Raw genomic sequence first — 22,373 nt, 5'->3', positions numbered from 1 at the left:
TATTCATGAATATGATTGTTTGTATCAGTCTGGGTGTATTCCATACATATATGTATTTATTTACAAAATCATGTATATTTTAAAAAAAATGTTTATAAGTATATACATGTACATAAAAAGAGCAACACACAAGTTTCTTGCTTGTTCTTCTTGTGATGAGACAGCATTCCGAATGAGCGGTAGATTAAAAAAAAAATGTCATGACTATTTAAAAGTGCTTCAATGTAAGTTTATTTGAATAAATGATTTTCTATTCTATTCTATTCTATTCATAAGTTGTTTTGTACCAATAACATATTATGTGTTATTGGTACAAAACAACTTATGCATAACATATGATACAAATACATAGTTTTTTTTCGTAAATACATACATTTTATACACATAAAACGCCCAGACCGATGCAAACACAAATAATCATGAATACAAAGGTTTGTGCCGTCCGAGAAATCGAACCCGCGACCATCGAAAGTAAGACGGTGTACTAAACCGCTAGACCATCGAAGCTGTCATTATTTGACCTCATTTTTCTATGTTACGCAATATTTACGCTGATTTCGAACTGAGTCGAGGAAAATGTTTCGGAATACACAACTACCTATATATAAAAAAATGAATTGCTGTTCGTTAGTCTCGCTGAAACTCGAGAACGGCTGAACCGTTTTGGCTATTTTAGTCTTAAAATATTCGTGGAAGGTGATAAAATATGAAGAAATTTCATAGATAATAATAAAAACAACAATTTTTTTTCCCATACAAACTGTTCGTACCTATCAAATAGGGTTCGTTCAGAAATTTATTACTTTATTAAACTTCAAAAACCCTTTCACATATTATTTAATTCTGAGACGGAACGGAATCGCGGAATCAGGTAGTATGTATATAAAAATGTAAAATATAAATATCTAATATACCGAAAAACATTATAAAATTGCGAAACATGCAAATTTTATAAATGTGGTTACCATATCAAATTAAAACCACGATAACAATGTATTAGGATCAGTGTAAAAATATTGGCAGCCAGATATAAAAATACGTTGATACCATTTATCTTTACGATGACCCGTATCAGTTACAAAGGTACACGGATTGTAAGCGATCGTATTTAATTATTAATAAAATACGCGATAATCTCGATTAATTTGTTGTTTATTTTAATAATTGTATATTATTAAATTGTATACACGTTTTTCCGTGGTGAGATCGCGGTAAAATGAAGAAAAAATATGAAATAAATAAACCTCCCGTCGTGTCTAAGGATAGTACTGACAAAAAGAAGTTGGCAAATGAGGAAAGGTATGTGTTTTTATGTAACCGGGATGAATAAAACCGCCACGTTAATGTCTTCATCAAAACCATCTCCTATATACTTGAACCATCACTTTGTTAAAAGTCTGCGTGGGTACCTCAGTCTCACCCAATGTAGTCACCAAGCAGCTGTGTTTCGGTTGAACACAGAGATAAGCAGTGAGTTTACACGACGAAAAACAAAACCTCTAAGTCCTCTAGAATAGCAACGTATTGGCTATATCCATAGCGCCACATGATAACGTGATAACGTGATATTCAATTACATAGGCGATGATAACCATCGCCTTTCTAAACATGACTTGGACCGTCAGCTTATTTATCATGACGAGGTATGCTATGCCAGCCCCATTACATTAAAAAAAAATAGCGCGTACATCACGTGGTCACGTGATACCTGCTTCATACTTTGCCATTAGTGAAGACTAAAGTGAAATATAATATCTAACTTCATTGCCATCTGTCTTACAGATTCCAAAACAAGCTGTTTAGTTGCTGCTTAGATAAAAATTGATAAAAAAGTCCATGTCCACGCAGACAAATATGTACAAAACATATCTCAATATATGTTTAATGCGTTTATACATTATTGATTATAACTAATGAGTATAACTCGTATATGCATAGTGTGAAACTAGAATATTAGCGACATCATATCAAGTAGATATAGTCCTTATCTGTATTTTACTTATGTATTGATTTTGAATGTCATATGTACCAATATCTATATATCGACGATATCGGTCGACATCTGTGATACTTTTGCGGACTTAATCTATATAAAGTATGTATCAAGTGTATACCAGATATTGTTGTTACACTAACGCTTAGATATTTATTTGTGAATTTCACTTATCATAAGCTATATTTTACATAGTTTGGTTAGGGTTAGAATACGCTCAATATCGGTACTGGTATCCAATATCGGTTACTTGTCCGATACGATAAATTACGTTTCGTTACTACTTTTGCATTTCTATAATCGACATTAGTTACAGTTGAGTTGTTAATAGGTATCAATCAATTTCAAAAACAGTTTTAAACTAGTTTTACGGTTATTTCCAATTATAAATATGATATGAATGAGATATTGATTATAATAATGTTGTTAAAGGGCTTCCGATATTTCGACGCTATTGTAAATGGCCTGGTCATGGGTCAAATCATGAGCAGGACGTTTGTAACAGCGTCGTAAATATCAGGAACTCTTTAATAATATTGTTATAATCAATATATATATATTTATAGTTGTTCATCTCGTTCATGTCATATTTGTAATCAAATTCAAAATATTTTTATTCATGTAGGTCTATTACACTCTTATGATATGTCAAATCTACTATAAGTTCAGAATGATTACTAGATGAGAAGAACTGACAAGAAACTCAGCTCGTATTCTTTTCAAATTAATATTATACATGTTTACAATAATACAGATTAATTTTTAAATTCAAACTTGGGAGAATAGTGTGGCCACCAGCATATACTATTGCAAACGCAAATAGTCTAACCAGTGTTCGCATATAGTAAATATCTCATTGATATATACGATTGAAAAAAGCAAATAGTTCTCAATACGAAAAATTAACATAATCACAAATCGAAAAAATCAATAATGAATCCGATTATTAATAGACTAAAAAAAATGTACCCGTGACTTTACATTCCAACGATGATTAACAAATCTGATTTATGTGATGAAAAAAAGATGGTTCTTAATACTACACACACTTAAACTTAAAAATTTAAAGTAATAATAAAATTATTTAAAAGAGCAACACGCAAGTTTCTTGCTCGTTCTTCTTGTGAGACTAGTTTCCGAATGAGCGGTGATTATAAAAATACTATTCAAAAGTGCTTCAATGTAAGTTTATTTGAATAAATGATTTTCTATTATTCTATACTACTGCTTTTGTTTACCATACTATTGTTATCGACTTTTTTTGTTTTCGTTGGTGGAAACTATAATTTTTTTTTTTTTTATTTATTATAGCCTTTTTTTTCATATATATATATAACTATAACATTCTAATTAATTAGTCATCTCCTCTTCCAAGCGAATTAAAAATCTTGAGTGAATGTCCATAGTTTCAAATAAATTAATTAAAAAAATCTTCCTTTGAAAAAAAAGCAATTATGATCTTGTTCTATTTTTCATTCCCAATTTAAAATGTTAAAATATTTTTTGTTGTCTTTTAAAATGATCTGGTGGTTAATTTTTTTATTTTTCACTTACCGTCGTTGTTAATTTCTAATATATACTTCACAACGGGTTAAACTGTCATCTTCCACTGATGTCTTTTATACTTACGTAAGCGTGTACATTATTCCACTACCACCTATTAAAAAAAGTTTTCTTTCCTTCACGAATCACCCCCACAGATTGCATGAAAGCGAAAGAAAAATTATTACACAACAATAAATAATAATAAAATTATTAATAGACTAAAAAATATGTAGGCACTTTACATTCCTCGATGATTAACAATCTGATGACGAAAAACAAACGTAATTGACATAACATATTAGTGTACAGAGATAATGAATACAGCATGTTACTACTCGTTGAAACTAGTACGACTGATTATAAAAATAATGTTTACTATATTTCGCCTCCTCTTATGGATTGTACTCGATAGATAATAACGTTTGAAATCAAACAAAACATATGTATATATATAACTATAACATTCTAATTAAAATAAATATCCTCGAATTAAAAAAAGTGAATGTGCAAATAAATTAATTAAAAAAATCTTCCAGAAAAAAAATTAAAAGCACATTCCAAATTTAAAATGTTAAAATATTTTTTATAGACTTAATATTATAATATTATACCTTTCTTCTAATATATTATACTAACTGGGCCCCCGGTTTCACCCGCATGAAATTTATAGCCTATATGTTATTCTGATGTATAAGCTATATTACTGTAAATTTTTCTCAAAATCCGTTCAGTAGTTTTTCGTGAAAAAGTAACATCCATACTCACAAACTTTCGCGTTAATAATATTAATAAGTTATCTTTTCAACTGGTGTTTATAGGCTACGGTAACCGTTTACCATCAGATAGCCTGTATGCTTGTTTTGCACCATAGTAATATAAAAAACAAAAGAATTCTGGTCGACAAATAGACTGCTCTTATTTTGACCACACTTTTAATTTTTAACGTACATAAAGAATGTAACTGACAATGTCAAATTATAATTTAGATAACGTAATTTTAGCATAGGTAGATGTTGACGAGTTGTTTTTTTTTCTTGCATACAAAAAGTATGCAAGAAAAACAACCAAACTTACTTTTTAACATACATAAAGCATGCAAGAAAAACAAAAGAAGAATTGTAACTGACAATGTCAAATTATAATTTAGATAACGTAATTTTAGCATAGGTAGATGTTGACGAGTTGTTTTTTTTTCTTGCATACAAAAAGTATGCAAGAAAAACAACCAAACTTACTTTTTAACATACATAAAGCATGCAAGAAAAACAAAAGAAGAATTGTAACTGACAATGTCAAATTATAATTTAGATAACGTAATTTTAGCATAGGTAGAGATGTTGACGATTTGTTTTTCTTGCATACTTTCTGTATGTTAAAAAGTAAGTGTGGTCAAAATAAGAGAAGTCTGCTCTTATTTTGACCACACTTAAATTAAAAACAAAAGAAGAATTGTAACTGACAATGTCAAATTATAATTTAGATAACATAATTTTAGCATAGGTAGAGATGTTGGCGATATAAAAACGAGATATAACGTATTGATATTATTTATCTGAACGATAACTCGTATCAGTCTAGAAGTAACGCCGATCGGGAACAATCATATTTGATTAAAGCGCCAATTTAAAAATAGTATTTGTAAATACGTCGTGTGTTGTACACGAGAATATCACTTACTTAAATTTTATTAATTTTTATTCAAATTATAAACTCTTTGATCTTAATAATATAGTTTTAAATCGGGTGACACTTCAGTAGGATGACGAAAAGATATAAAATGAATAGTGTTAATGTATCTAATGGAGATACGGATACGAAAAAAGTGTCAAGTGATGAAAGGTATGTATATCTAGTATTATAGTCTTATGTACAATATACAAATGTGTTAAAAAAATTATTCAGAAAATTCAGAAATTTATTTAAAAGAGCATTTCTTGCTCATTCCTCTTATAAATAATAATATGACTATTTAAAAGTGCTTATATTAAGTTTAATTGAATAAAGATTATAATTTGTAATTATATATTTAATTGTCATAAATAGCTGTTCATGAATCCACTTAAGAGTAAACACTTGTATCTGATAAATCTGATAAAAGATAACTGGATGCATTATAAATATATCTTGATTAAAATATAAAATCAGTTTATTAATATATTTTGTGCATCTTAGTATAATTATTTTAATATCTCATATATAATATATAATATGATCCTAATAGTCATCGTACAATGGATTTTAAATATATAGAGATAAAATCTATTTTCATTAAAATTCAGTAACGTAGATTAATGTAATAGATGCATCATAATTTAGTTAAGTACACTTTTTTTAAATAATAAAATTATTTATTTATTTCTCTTCACAAACATGGATGGAAACAAATACATGTAGTATTTTGATAATACAAAGTGTTGCTGAAGGCAACCTTTTTGATAGGTTTTTTTATATATTTTTGAATTGTATATTTAGATGTTCTGTTTTTATATACCGTTTATTTTCTAATACCATTTTCCTGTCTTTACGTTTTTGCTAGCGAGCAATATATTATGTATATATTTTACCTCACCTAGGAACGTGTCTCAAATACAATGCATAAATATACTATTACAACCAAAAAAAAAACGGTAAATAGACTTGACTTATTTATATTTTGCCTAACAAACTGGACACTTCTTTAATTATTTATTCTATAATCATATTTTTATGTCAAGTCTCGAAGTGCTAAAGAAGTATATTTAAAACTGCATATATCTCTTGCTTAATCTACTTTAATGTCTGTTCTTATTTCTGAAATAACTAGATTAACAATGGAAGATATATTCATTATTTATATAGTTAACCGGGTGTTACGACGAATAATGTTATGGTCAGCTCGTGACCACGGCCAGTGCAACCTGGTCGAAACCATAATAAATATTTATTTTTTGCAAAACAAGTATAAATAAAAAAAAAATTAAGAGTATGTGTATAGTTCAAATCACTGAAGATCGGTGGGAGGAGGATTCTTAGTAATGTGGAATAATAACCCCATTGCTAGAATTATACCATGTCAAGTTGTCTTCCACGTCTTCCACGATCTCTCTGGGTAACTGACTGGGCGAGAGGTCGAGAGAAGACGAGCATGAGGTCCATGCTCGTCTTATCACCCTCCATTGGTGCTTCGCCAGCGTAAACCGTTATCGAACGCGGAGTGCACCATTCCATTATCATCCATAAGAATCTCTGAAGATCGATATCTTACATAAATGCAAATAAATTCATAAAGTTAATGCTTAAAACTTATTAACACTGTAAAAAATTGAGATACTGCGCATACCCCAAATAATGGGATACAGGGAAGGCAACTTAGTAACACTATTTCGGCCTTTGGTCTAGTGATTTAGCACACCGCCTTTCTTCCGATGGTTGCGGGTTCGATTACTCGCACAGTGGAAACATTTAAATTCCTAAGTATGATTATTTGTATCGGCCTTTGTATGTTATGTATGTATCATAATAATATATGTGTTTAAATATATATATATATCAGTTATCTAGTACTCATAATCCATGCTCCTCGCATAGTAGAAATATGTGTATTCCTAAGTATGATTGTTTGTATTGTTTTGAATGTTTCTATGTATATTATGTATATATTTACGAAAACTATTTATCTAAATATTTATATTACTTATTTTATAGTACCCATAACACAAGCTCTGCTTACTTGGGGACCAGATGGCGCTGTGTAATTTGTCACGAGTTATTATTGTTTCTAATTCTGAATGTACCGTAATTCTGATGAGCAAATATTTTGGTACATTACAAAGATAGGTCTTTGTAATGTACCAAAATATTTGCTCATTCACTCACTTGTTCATTTAACGATTCCTTAACAGCCGTTCAATGAAACAATTTATTCGCGTGCGCGCTATATTAATTTAAAACAATCGTAAGCAATTTTTGTCTATCATACAAGGTAATAACATATATTTATCTAGTTTTTGTGGTATTGTATTTATTCTGTTTTTAAGCCCAACTGTAAATCAATCTTAATAATATTATAAAAGTGAAAGTTTGTTAGTATAGATGGATGTTTGTTACTCTTTCACGCAAAATCTACTAAACGGATTTTGATAAAACTTTACAGTAAATATAAGTTATATGTACATCAGAAAAACATATAGGCTATAAATTTCATGCGGATGAAATCACGAGCATAGCTAGTATAATATTAACCTGTTGACGAAACTAGTAGTGACATACTATAATAACAATGTATTGAAATTATTTAACGGCAATAGTTTCATATAATAATAATAGTAATATCTCAAGAGAATTCACACGGCGCCGTATAATCCTAAATACATTTTATTGTTAAATACCTACGTAAAATGCATAGAATACTGGACGTATTCTTACTTATTCAGATCAATGAATAAAATTGTTTGTAGCTAGAAATCAAACACGCGACTATCGGAAGCAAAGCAGTATGCTAAACCGCCAGACAACCGAGGTCGTTTAAATAAAACATTCACAAATGGGATATACACAGAAATAAGAGATATACAACGACCTATAGCAATAATAATACCTATATACAAAAAATTAAAAGAAAATGAACCAAAGAAATTAGAAAAAAAAATAAATATCAAAGACGCCGATAGAAATAGTTCCTATAACTACTTCTATAAATAATACAAAATACAAAACAAAGCGCACTGTTTTTGTCTTTCTGTTTCTCAGATTTGCGTATTCTAAGCGACGTAACAGATTTTAATAATTCCAAAAGATTTATGTATATATGTACGACCTTAGTTATGTCGCATACTTAATACAATACTGGATTAACTAAAATTTTTTTTTAAATTATACTCTAATATTAAACCACTGAAATGGATTTTCCAATGACTGTAGTTTTTGAAAAATTTATTATTATATATATATATATATATATATATATATAAAATTTATTTATTATATATATATATATATATATATAACGGTCTTCTACAAACCGTTTTACGAAGTTGTGTGAGCGTGTATCTTTGTAAACAAAAAACAACTACATATATATTTACAAATATTGAGTTTTTCTTATTGATAAATTTGTATTCTTAAAGAGTGCCATGGTCATAAATAGACAGAAATTTTGAACATTTATGAAATTTACCCACAATATATTATTCAAATTCAAATTAAAATACAAATTCAAAAATCATTTATACATGTAGGACATTTTAGCCGCTTATGAACGTCAAGTTTTTACATTATAAATTTATTATTTAATACTCACTAAAAGAATCATTGTATTTTAAATTCCATGTGAAAACTGCTATATATTACTTACTGATTGCTATTAAATAATTTATTTTCATTATTCTCATAAATTTCAGTATTTGCCAATTTTATTTTTATAATGACGTGCATTTTATGAGACTAAAATTATAAATACTACATTAAAATATATCTTATTTTGTTACAGTGCATCAGAAGATGGCGAGAAAAAGCCAGAAGAAGTACCAAGCGTATCTTTTTTCACATTGGTAAGGAAATAGTAGCGTTTATTAAAAAAAAAAGAACTCACTAAAATTAGTCGAAACATATTTATCATACAAGTATGTGTTAAAATTTGTGGTCGCCGAATGGTCTAAATTCAACCACAATTAATTCAGTATTCAGTAAAACTATAGACAAGTAATATTAACGACAAACAGTATTAATAAATTCTCAATTTGACCACAGATTTTAATAATAGACAAAAGAGTAGGTGTGTGTGTCAAATATATGGTAGTTTGTGTAATGTTCTTTTTATTCACGTAATCTATTTTGTATGCATAATTAAAAAAAGATATTAGCATTCCGCAGTACTTCTCTATATAAACTACTAGCTACCCACCCCGGCTTCGCACGAATATACATGTGTTATATATATAAACCTTCCTCTTGAATCACTATATCTATTAAAAAACATTCGCTTCAAAATCCGTTGCGTAGTTTTAAAGATTAAGCATGCATAGGGACAGACTACGACAGCGACTTTATTTTATACTATGTAATGATAAATGTACCAAACATACTCCTCTGTTCGCGCATATTTCATAAAAAGAAGTACAAAGATTTTACTTTACGTATTCATTCATAGACACTTCAAACTGGATTCTACTTAACAATATTATCGTGGTAAATACCTTGTTTATATTCAATGTTGAGATGGATGTGTGGTGTGACAAGGATAGACAAGATAAAGAATGGATACATCAGAGGACGTATGAAAGTGGCACCGATATCGGAGAGGTTAAAGAGTAATCCGTCTTTTGTGGTATGGGCATGTAATACATATCCTAAGGACGGTGTTACATATGAGTGTGGATGGTTATAAGTGTAGAGGAAGACCTAAAAAGAGATGGATGGACTGTGTGAAAGATGATATAGTGAGAAAGGGAGTAAATAACGGGATGACTGCGAACAGAGATGAATGGAAGAGAAAAACATATTACGCCGACCCCAAATAAATGGGGTAAGGAAGAAGCAGATGATGATGCTACCTTGTTTATATAATGTATGCTAATTAAAACTGGTTGTTTTATCTTTTAATAGAAAATATTATAAACCTGTTTACAGTTCAGATATGCAACTCAAAAGGACAAAATTTACATCACAATAGCGCTATTCTTTTCTGTGGCAAGCGGGTGTTCTATGCCTATCAATACTATCCTATTTGCCGACCTATTACAAAGTATGGTTTATTATCAATTCTCAATTGATGCTGGTACACCAGACGGCGATGCCTTTTTAAAAGCAATTCAAGATTTTGCAATATGGAACTGCGTTGTTGGTGCATTAGTTGTAATTCTCTCATATTTTGCTACCGTTTTAATGAACAAAGCAGCATATAATCAGGTCAGTATAGTTTAAATTTTAATATTAACAAATACATATATTTTTTTAATTAACCTATTCATTATTGAAAACTGACTAAATCTTTTGTAACAGATATACAAGGTACGTCAAGAATATTTAAAGGCAGCTCTAAACCAAGACTTTGAATATTTCGATACACATAAAACAGGGGATTTTGCATCAAAAATGACAAGGTACAAAATTATTAGAAATCTATTAAAATATTATTAATGAGTGACTTAATGACAGCATTTATCGGATAATCAATAGAAATGATACACAATTAACAATGTTTGAATTTTAAATAAGCTGAACAGAGTACCTACTTCAGACTCTAATATCAGCAAAATTGTCTACTACAAATTAACATTTATATATCTTTACAAAATATTCTATTATAACATGTATATATTTGATGGCTTCGGTGGTCTAGTGGTATAGCACACTACCTTACTAGTAGCCAGTTCAATTCCTCACACGATACAAATATTTGTATTCATGAGTATGATATATCATAGTAAACACCCAGATCAAAGCAAGCAGTTTACGTTTTTACTATGTTAATTATGTATGCATTTATAAATATATTTATGTATTTGTATCTATTGTCCTATAACACAAGCTCTGGTTAGTTTGGGACTAGATAGTGCTGCATAAATTGTTCACGATTCTAATTATTACTGTTATTCTTTATATTTTTCAGCGACGTGGTAAAACTAGAGGATGGTATAGGGGAGAAATTTGCCACATTTATTTTTTATCAATCAGCATTTCTTAGCTGTATAATTATGGCTCTTATCAAAGGATGGAAACTTGCTTTACTGTGTTTAATATCATTCCCAGTTACATTACTTCTGGTCGGAGTAGCAGGATTGGTAATATATATTCTTAATTATTTACAAATCCAAAATAATAACAATGAAGATTATCTATTAATTAATTTCTTATTTTTTTTAAAGATTGCATCTAAATTATCAAAAAAAGAAGCAGTTGCATCTGGTCACGCCGGTAACATAGCAGAAGAGGTAATATCATCGGTAAAAACAGTATATGCATTTAGCGGACAAGAAAAAGAAGTAGAACGTTATGGAGCTCACATAAAAACTGTCAGAGAGATAAATATCAAAAAAGGTAATCTACAAATTGTTTTCACCATTCTAAGGATATCTCTATAATAATATTATTAAGGAAAATATCCCGTATTGATTTTAACTTTTATGTTAGTAACCGATTGAAATGCGACAAACACTAAATATTTCTGGAAACTTGCTAGAATACATCTGTACTTAAATTGATTCAGACATTTCTAATATTAGCGTATTCTACCCGGTAACATAAGTACAATGTATAAAATTATTGTTTAACAAATCAGTTCAAGTACACGATAACAAGGGTCGTTCACAATATTAATGTATATAATTGATTACAATTTTAGCACTTTTCAACGGAATGGCAATGGGTACTCTCTTCTTCTGTATTTTCTGCGCATACGCTTTATCATTTTGGTTTGGATACAAGTTAATAGTTGAAGATGATTACGAAATATCAGATATGATAGCCGTAAGTAAAGCTATTTTCTGAAAAAATAATGATACTTCTTAGTTTAATCTCTTATGAAATTATTTTCTTTCTCTCTTAGTTTGTACCAGCTTTCTGTTTTTAATTTTTCATCTTTGTTTCAAGCGTTGGCTTTATGTGTGTGCAAATTGTTGTATGTTATTTCAATATTGTTTATATTCAGATTTTTTTGCACAGAAAAATATTTGTAATCTAATGATATTATGCCATACACATCAACATTGTGATTTGTAATCAGATTTGTAGCTAAACACTAGACATTTTCGATTAACTTTGATGTTATTTACTTTGATGATGCCATACATAATAATAACGATTTCTGCATAGATAACGCAATTTACTGTTTGCATGTATAGGTCTTCTTTGGAGTTATGATGGGTTCAGCAAACTTTGGTATATCATCGACTCTCATGGAAGTATTCGGAATGGCTAGTGGTGCTGGAGCTCAGATTTTCAACCTTATCGATAACGTACCAACCATCAACCCGCTGCTAAATGAAGGCACTGTCCCCAAAACTATCAAAGGAAATATTGAATTGAACAACGTATTTTTCCATTACCCTTCAAGACCAGATATTCCTGTAAGTATAATATATATAATAAATTATAACTCTCTATGAATGTCTTATTTATTAATAAATAAGTGTAATATCAAGTTACTGAAGTAGACTTTTTACGAAGTCGTCTATATCAACCAGAGATTTCATCATCTATTATTGCAGTGAAACAGCTTGTTCTATGATCTGTGGTTTGCTGTTAAAGGTGAGATATGTGATATATGTGAGTGAAGTTAGAGATTACGTAGGTATAATATCTTTATGCTCAAGTATGGTAACGTTACATGGCGTAATGATTTCTATAATGCTATTCATGTATAAAGGCGACTTTTTTTTACTTATAATTGACTTATATTCATATAAGTAAGTTCCTTATTATTTCATTAAAAATCAAAAATCGAAATAAATATCTAAAAATGTTCTATTGCAGATATTAAAAGGAGTTAGTATATCAGTGAAACATGGTCAGTCAGTTGCTTTAGTCGGGCATTCGGGTTGCGGAAAATCTACCATCATACAACTCATTTCCAGATACTACGATGTAATTGATGGAAACGTAAGTACCATTTTAAACAGAAAATTGTGAATACATTGTACATTAACTTTAATGGTATAGCTTATATTTGCATTCAAATTATTTCTTTTTAATACTGACGTGACAAAGATCTTTATTACAAAGACCTTAACGTATAATATAAAATAAATACTAATACTAAATTTTCATCATCACAGACAGAATTTGTACCTATTTAGTAGTTACTTCTGCAAATCAGTATTTTGTACATTTGAAATTATCAATTAAATAGTAGATAATAATAATTTTGCTACCTACTAATTGTCATAACTATGACTAATTAATGTCAAATTGACTTTCAGTATTATTAATTTCATTATATACACATTATAGTAACAACAAAAGATTATTTCTTTTTTTATCCATTAAGTGATTAAATCATAAATTGTTTTATAGTAAGTCTTTATTATAATCGATTTTATCAGAAATGGCTATTTTAACTTTACTGCCATGTTTGATAAGTTTAATGGTGTATAAAATTCAAAGTCAATGTAGTAGTTATAAATGAAAAAAGAATTGTAAACCAACTTCATACATTGGCTAATTTATAAGAAGCAATAGTTGTCCTATATAAGCCAAAATATTGCTTGGATTATTGTATATAATATTCGTCGAAATTAAAAGATTTCTTTTTTAAATACGATTTGGATTTTATTATTCGACAATTTTTAATAATACTAATATCATAAGTGTGAAATATTCAAAGTCGAGTTCCAGCAATGCGTGGATTGCTTAACTAATTTAAAATATTAGGCTTATTGTCTCATCTGAAGAGATAACAATTTCTATAATCGGGATATGTTTATGAAAATTGAAGCTTCTAGAACTAGATTCTACTTATTTCACAAAGACTGTAGCATGAATATAAATATACAGATATAATATTAATTACAGGTGCGTGTCGACAATAATGATGTACGGCATTTATCAGTGCGATGGCTCCGTGAACAAATTGGTCTGGTAGGCCAAGAACCTGTACTCTTCAATACTACCATTCGAGAGAATATACGTTACGGTCGCGACGACGCCACTGATTCTGAAATAGAAGACTGTGCAAGACAAGCAAATGCTCACAAATTCATTATGAAATTGCCAAATGTAAGTGCAGATAACATGTAATATTTAACCCATTAGAATATATTGCAAACAATACCATACTTTAAACCTTTTTGTTTTGGCCTGATATATTTCCATTAATATAAAAGTAACAATTATTTTTCATTTAGGGCTACGATACGCTCGTAGGTGAACGAGGAGCATCACTATCTGGTGGTCAAAAACAACGTATAGCAATAGCACGTGCTCTGGTCCGCAATCCACGTATACTTCTTCTAGACGAAGCCACTAGTGCACTAGATAATGCATCTGAAGCAAAAGTACAGAAAGCGCTTGACAAGGTATCTATAGTAAAATATGATAATAATTACAATAATACAGTTCTAATCAATACGGTTCATCTAATCAATGCCTCACCTCATATTACGTAATAGTTATAACTTCAGTACCTACTACTGAGTGATAGAGGAAATTAGAACTTGTTATTTAAGTAGCCCTACGTGTATCTGAATAAAAACCTGTATATTCTTAGCCATAACGAACGCTAGCGATTTAACGCTAAATTTATAGTTATTATGCCTATGCTGAAATCTAGACAAGTATTCGGCATTTAGTTCTTCAAGGCGCAGGATTTTTTTGTGTAGCTCATGTGATGGTCATAAATTTATTTATGTTTAGGCTCAAGAGGGTCGAACCACTATTGTAGTTGCTCATCGACTTTCCACAATAAGAAATGTCGACGCAATTTACGTCTTCAAAGCCGGAACTGTAGTGGAAGTTGGTAATCACGACGAATTGATCAAGAAAAAAGGCCATTATTATGACATGATTACAATGCAATCAGCTCCAGGTGCAAATATTGAAAACGGTAAGATAATTCGATTATTCTAAGATATGAAAGGAATCTTAAGTTACTTCAAAATTTGTTACCAATTTAAAATAAATTATTGTTAACCTATTTTGCAATTATTAATATTAAATATATGAAAAAATGTAATTATTATATGTGTAATATTAAATTTACATATTATTTTCTCAGAGGATAAACCTAATCTAACTCGTGAGCTATCTGTCAGAAGTGACAAAGACGATGAAGATGAATTTGTCGAGCAAAAAATGAATGTGAGTTTGATCACTATAAAAATAAAATAGGAATATCTCTTTTATTTATTTAAAATTTGTATATTAAATTGTTCTATTTTTTTATCTCCTTAGGAGAAACTGGAGGAAGAAGTAATACCAGACATATCATTCTTCCAAGTGGTTAAACTGAACAAACCTGAATGGAAATCTGTTACTCTTGCTAGCGTATGTTCATTTTTGAGCGGTTTTGCTATGCCTGTATTAGCTATTATACTCGGTGATTTTGTCGGTGTAAGTATGTATTTAATTACTCATTTTGATTTTGATGTGTATATGCCATATATAAATCAATATTTTTATTACAACGGTTTCAAGATATCTTTATGTTAAAAATTTAAAAACGTGGAAAATTATTTATTGAATGTTTAGAAAATGACACATTCCTTTTAAACATTATTGATATAATTAAACTCTTGCAATTTTAAATACATTTTTTTATGCTTACGGTCTGACAATAAAACTGTTTTATATTTTAGGTATTGTCAAATAAAGACCCGGATGAAGTTGCCGCTGAAGTTAGAAAATTTGCCCTAATCTTTGTCGGAGTTGGTGTATTTTCAGGAATCACAAACTTTATAACGGTAACTTAATAGAATATATAAATACTCATTGAAATTTTAGTGTTCAATAACTAGGATCTTTTTATTTACTTTGCCTCATTTATCTCAGGTATTCTTTTATGGCATAGCTGGAGAACATCTAACTGAACGTCTGCGACGATTAATGTTTCAAAAATTGTTGCAACAAGAGATCGCTTTCTATGATGATAAAAACAACTCTACAGGAGGACTTTGCGCTAAATTATCCGGAGAGGCAGCTGCTGTGCAAGGCGTAAGTTTGCTCAGCTTTTATTCACAAAATAATATCGCTTAGTATAGTGAGTATTTACTCACTATTGTAATAGGTAACTATAAAAATATACATACTCACACCTTTATACTGTTATCCTTACATGTAACGATAATTAAAAAAAATACTGTCTTCTTTGTACATTTCCCAACTTTCTTTAGCCAATAGGTTTACCCATATATTCTATAGATATTTGAAAATTTGATCGTATTCCTCCAGCCAATATTTCATGAAATATTAACGCATAAACTAACAAATAAACAGTTTACTCTCTTGACTATTTTGCGTATTATATATTGCGTAAAAATATAGGTATACGTAATAATGAAGGGTCTGTAACTAAAAATATAGTAGTTTGAAGATAAATGCTAAAAATATAATAACACTAAGCTAGTGATGTGAAATTTGCATCTGTATTCGTATATTTTTATATTCCAACGCATTTCGATATATTCTATTACTTTTATATTTCTGCGTAAATCGATTTTAAAACAGATTCTAAATTTAAGGCTACTGGACAAAGAATTGGTACTGTGTTACAAGCATTGGGTACGTTTGGATTTGCGTTGGCCTTGGCGCTTTACTATGAATGGCGAGTGGGACTGGTTGCGTTTACTTTTGCACCAATAATGGCCGTTATTTTGTACAAAGAAGGAAGAATGGTAAGCGCCGAGTCTTTTGGAGCAGCCAAAACAATGGAGTCCAGTTCAAAGGTAATTAATAAGATTATATTTTTAATGTAATTAGAGAGAGTATAGATAGCAGTCGCTTTGCTACACTGCATAAATTGAGGCCAAAAAATCCTGAGTTCAAAAATCGACCTCAAAAAATCTGTCAATTTATAATATGGACCAAATTTAATCGAGAGAAAAATAAACTTCTATATGATTTATATCTAGGATAATGTTTGTTTAAATATATTAACTTTCAAACTGTTATATAATCAAAAACTAAATAAATATATTATAACAATTAATAACTATATAAATAAGCCATAAGTAGACTCTAAAAAACGTCTTCGGGTAATTTAGTCTCACCTATATATGCCGCCAAGCAGCTTGCTTTGTAACCTGTATTGCGGTTGTTGGGTATAGAATAGGTAGTGTAAATACAGGATAAGAAACAATGATATCTCAGTCCTCTAAAATGGGAACGCAAGAGTATCACATGAGTGACAAAGTATAATATTCGTAATGCTGTTCAATTTTACACGGTTTATACTCATCATCAGGTATCCCAGGCTGTTTGGTGTGTGTGTGTGTTCCAATTACAAAAAACAATAATAATAATATAAAGTAATAATTTAAATCTTCAACAGATTGCTGTAGAAGCTGTATCAAACGTACGGACAGTAGCATCACTTGGTAAGGAGGAGTCATTCAGAAATGAATATGCCACACAACTTCTACCGGCGCTCGTACTTGCAAACCGTTCAACCCATCTTCGAGGCATTGTTTTCGGTCTCTCCCGAGGTCTATTCAATTTCGTATATGCTGCAGCACTGTATTATGGAGGAACGCTGATTTTATATGATGATGTCGATTACGAACTGATTTTGAAGTAAGTTCATAAGAATAATTACTGCCATAAAATTTCGTGACACCTTAGTTCTCTTGAATGGTAGGTTATGGAAGCCATGAATGGTCTTATTCATGTATATAGGTATATAACCGACGTTTGCCTATTTCATCAGATATTAGTTCATCAACTTTATTATTAAAAAACGATGAAGTTAGTAGTAATTTTGTACTTTTATTTTTATTTTCTAAATATTTACGTCTACAAAACCATTGTGATTATTCTATTCCTGTGATTATATATTTATATTATATTTCAGTTTAAAGAATATTTTTTTTATAAAGAAGAGGACCTTTATCGATCCATGTCCTATTGCTAGAGATCTATTAAGAATTTAATAATCTTAACAACTGCATACAAGTAGTTAGTTATATAGTGTTTTTATCTTTCACAACCATTGTTTTACATTGTGCATTTGCCGCAACATCTCGACTCACTCTGAATTATATCAAGCTCCCGAATAAGATCCTAAAAAAATTGTTACGCAAGTTTATATTCTAAAGTATAATAATTGTAATGGTGTACAATACAAATCATTTAATTTGCTTTTTTACTTTTAGATCTGCACAGGCTCTTCTTATGGGTGCTGCTACAGCAGCTCAAGCTTTTGCTTTTGCACCTAATTTCCAAAAGGGAATAAAGGCGGCAGGACGCATCGTTGTTCTGCTTAACAGGCAATCGAAAATAGCAGATCCTCCACATCCCGTAAAAGACTTTGTAAGTTCAATCTTTATTATAGTTCAGAACATATTTAGAAAAGTCTTAAATTATTCGTATATAATATTGTGATGTATGTCATGATTGAGTATGAATAAATTTCAAAAAGTATATACCTATTGTACTGTATTTAAATATTAATTTAAATAAAAAACAGATTCGCGCTTCATATTTAATTTGACCGTTCCTGCCATTTTACAATACAGACTGCCAACTGCACAGAGTACGTTATAAACATCATAGATTAACTATACCAATAATGGCCCTTTCAGGCTTCATAATTTTGTGAGCTTTATTGATATAGCTTATATCACTTTGAAATAATGGACCTTTCAGACACTGAAGGAAGTGCACAAATCAGTACAGCATTTCCGAAATTTACTTTTCCTAAAACAAAATCCGCTCTCTCTTCCTTTATAACCTTAGATAATATTTGTCTCAATGGTTAAAAGAATTCAACTTAATTTGCAAAACATTCTTATATTTCAGAGAGGTACTGGTCAAGCATCTCTTGAGGCAGTACAATTCAGATACCCAACTCGGCCGCTGATACAAGTATTAAAGAATATGAATCTAGAAGTAGAACAAGGCAAAACAATAGCTTTAGTTGGAGCCAGTGGTTGTGGTAAAAGTACTGTTATACAATTGCTGGAGAGATACTATGATCCTGATAGTGGAATAGTGGTAAGTAATAGCAATATATACCACGTTGAATTTAAATATTCCAATTGATATGTGAAAAAAGCAAATATTCCGTTTACCACGACGATGATCTTTGACAATTTCTCTGAATCTCATATCCAGGATAAAAATCTTGAAGATAATAAATAAATATAATAACTTTAGACAATTTATACAACGTCATAGTCCCAAACAAAGCAGTGCTAGTATGGGTTACACAACTGATGGACAATACTTAAACCATTTTTTTGTAAATACATTATAGAGAATAACCAGATAAATAAAAACAAATATACTCCTTAATGCAGATTTTCGGATCGTGCAAATAATACAGTCAAAAATCCCAAATTAACATTAATTTTTTTTTTTATTCGGACCATTCTAATGCTGTTGGTCGCAGCTGGCCTTTACAATTTCACCGAATGATAGGGGTCGAGTACAGATGGCACTGCAAACCCGCGGAAGGACTTATAGAGCGGCTGAAGGACGGGGGATAGATCGGAGGGATAAATGGGGGTTAAAATTGTTAGATATTATATAATATTTCTTTCAGGCTCAAGATGGTATACCATTACCAAAACTACGGTTACTTGATGCCAGGCGGCCTATTGGATTCGTCCAACAAGAACCTGTGCTTTTTGACCTCACCATTGGTGAAAATATTGCATATGGCGACAATATGCGGAAAATGAAAATGGAAGAAATCATTGAAGCCGCTAAACAAGCGAATATACACAATTTTATTGCTTCTTTGCCATTGGTAATTATTTCTATTATTTTCAGCTCTATTTTAACACTTTTTTACTGAACTGGACGCTAGGAAAAAATTATCATAAAAAATTTTAATTTCATAAGCTGCTAGAATGTCCTCCATGAATTAATGATATTTGAATATTAATTTTCTATTGTAAAACCTAACAACTTTATCTACGGTGTGTTTCAACATATATTTGTTTCATTTCACTATTTTATCAAAACAATCAATTGTTTGAAAAATATTGAAATTTGCATACATTTTTTGTTATGTCTAACTAATAATTACATTGTAATTATAAAAAAAAACAATATTACTTATAACAGATCACTTAGAAAAACCAACCGCCTTATAAATCTAAATAAAATAAACTAAATTAAATTTTTAATAATTATTATAAAAACTTTGTTTATCGGTGCGTATAATTGATTATACCAAATATGGAATTTCCGAATTAATTTGGTTTTCTATTTCTAGGGTTATGACACAAACATCGGATCTAAGGGCACGCAGCTATCAGGTGGTCAAAAACAGAGGGTGGCTATTGCAAGAGCTCTCATCAGAAAACCAAAAATGTTACTCCTTGATGAGGCAACCAGTGCACTGGACACAGAGAGTGAAAAGGTATAATGAAATTTATTTTATATAATAACTAGCTGTGCCCGCGACTTCTTTCGCAAAGAATAGAGGACGAATGAGGAATTTCCATTTCATCCCCTATTTTATTTTACCCCCTTAAGGTTAAAATTTGTACAAACTTTGAATGTCATGATAGTCAAAAGCTTCAAAATAAGTTTCAAGTTTCTAGCTTTAAAAATGGCGATACTTCCATAGAACGTTTCATCTTCCCAATCAACCCCCTTACAACCTTTTCTTCAAATTAAAAAGTAGCCTATGTCCTTTCTCTGAGTCTAGATTATCTGTATACCAAATTTCATTTGAATTGGTGCAGTAGTTTTGGCGTGAAAGCGAGACAGACAGACAGAGTAACTTTCATATTTACAATTTTAGTAAGGAAGTAAGGATAATAAACAATGACAATTCCCACAGTACATTCTAGTCCAAATCAAAGTAGAGCTCGATTATGAGTATAAGTACTAGATAATTTTTTTTTAAATACGTTCTTAACATATGTACATAGAAAACACCCCAACTAATACAAACAATCATATTCATGAATACAAATATTTATATAGTGTGAGGAATCGACCCCACCTTCGGAAGTAAAGTGGTATGCCATACCGCTAGACCACCGAGGCTTTTATAAGAGTATCCTTGCCACATTCCTTTATCTACAACTAGAAGTATTTAAGATCTGTCTCTTTTCTTTGACCCTTTGTATTTCAGTGATATTATAGAAGTATTTCATATACAAAATTCTCGTGTCACAATGTTAGTTACCATACTCCTCCGAAACGGCTTGACTGATTTTTATAAAATTTTATATACGTATTCAGTAGGTCTGAAAATCGCCTACTATTTATTTTTAACCCTAAGTGATAAAGGTTGTCCATCCCTAACATTTTTTTTATAATGTGACATTAAAAATGCATACAACCCAATATTTCTACCCTTCTATCACCAACTCATATTTTTGATAGGGATAATTAATATGACAAAACAACGTTTGCGAGGTCAGCTAGTAGAAATGAGCAAATAATAATTACAAGGAGGGGGGGGGGGTTGGGATTGTTAATAATGTATGTACCTATGTTATAATATATGTTAACTGGATTTAAAAAAAAAAGTAATTCAATTGAGTTTCTTGCCAGTTCTTCTCAATTGGATCTATATACCGAACTGGACGGTAGGGAAAATAATGTAAAAACTTGACGTTCATAAGCGGCTAAAATGTCCTACATGAATAATTGATTTTTGAATTTGAATTTGAAAAAAATTTTGTCTCCTTTTCAACTGAACTAATTGGCTAGGGGAACATATCGCACAGTACTTCAACAGTGGGCGGCAGAGCATCTACCCTTACAACAGCGCTGATCACCATTTCAACCACTCCATAATCAACTAATAATAAAAAATTACAGGTGGTGCAAGAAGCGCTTGATAAGGCGAAAGCAGGTCGCACATGCGTGATGATTGCCCACAGGCTCAGTACAGTGAGGGACGCAGACATTATCTGTGTTATCAACGAGGGGCAGGTGGTAGAGAAAGGCAGGCACGAAGAATTATTAGAACTTAAGGGATTATATTATAATTTAAATAGAAAAGGATATAGCTAAATGTAAATAGAATATAATTTTAGTATAGATTAATTATTTTTAAGTATTACTAATAAAATAAATGTCTTCTGAAAATTTAATATATAGTTTTTTTTTCCTTGATTATATCTTTAGCAGCATAAATTTTAGGTTTACAAACTTATACTCAAGACAATTCACACAGCGCCATCTAGTCCCAAGTTAACAAATCTTGTGTTATAGGTACTAGAAAACTGATATAAATACT

At 30.3% G+C, this 22,373-nt stretch overlaps 1 protein-coding gene across 1 annotated transcript; it reads left to right on the top strand.

Moving 5' to 3' along the window:
- Nucleotides 1-5,275: 5,275 nt before the first annotated feature.
- LOC131850315 (ATP-dependent translocase ABCB1-like) lies at nt 5,276-22,147 on the top strand. Its single transcript, XM_059200514.1, has 23 exons — nt 5,276-5,377; nt 9,006-9,066; nt 10,145-10,423; nt 10,517-10,617; nt 11,127-11,298; nt 11,383-11,554; nt 11,859-11,983; nt 12,358-12,582; nt 12,989-13,114; nt 14,027-14,230; nt 14,359-14,529; nt 14,867-15,056; nt 15,228-15,310; nt 15,404-15,562; nt 15,808-15,912; nt 16,001-16,162; nt 16,690-16,893; nt 17,499-17,740; nt 18,319-18,475; nt 18,965-19,159; nt 19,710-19,916; nt 20,388-20,534; nt 21,953-22,147. Exons 1-23 carry the CDS (start codon nt 5,298-5,300, stop codon nt 22,145-22,147), a joined length of 3,762 nt encoding a protein of 1,253 aa, XP_059056497.1. The 5' UTR covers nt 5,276-5,297.
- The last annotated feature ends 226 nt before the right edge of the window (nt 22,148-22,373 follow it).

The sequence above is a fragment of the Achroia grisella genome, unplaced genomic scaffold, assembly GCF_030625045.1.
Source record: "Achroia grisella isolate CSIRO2021 unplaced genomic scaffold, CSIRO_AGI_Agris_v1 utg729, whole genome shotgun sequence".
NCBI classification, from domain to species: Eukaryota; Metazoa; Arthropoda; class Insecta; order Lepidoptera; family Pyralidae; genus Achroia; species Achroia grisella.
The sequence above is the reverse complement of the archived record's forward strand: the minus strand, read 5'-3'. Positions and strand labels throughout refer to the sequence as shown.

Excerpts from the sequence above, each read along its gene's own strand:
- LOC131850315 (XM_059200514.1), top strand. The coding sequence starts at position 5,298 with ATGACGAAAAGATATAAAATGAATAGTGTTAATGTATCTAATGGAGAT. Across the intron at positions 5,378-9,005 it reads AAAGTGTCAAGTGATGAAAG|TGCATCAGAAGATGGCGAGA; the intron begins GTATGTATATCT and ends ATTTTGTTACAG. Across the intron at positions 16,163-16,689 it reads AGGCAGCTGCTGTGCAAGGC|GCTACTGGACAAAGAATTGG; the intron begins GTAAGTTTGCTC and ends TCTAAATTTAAG.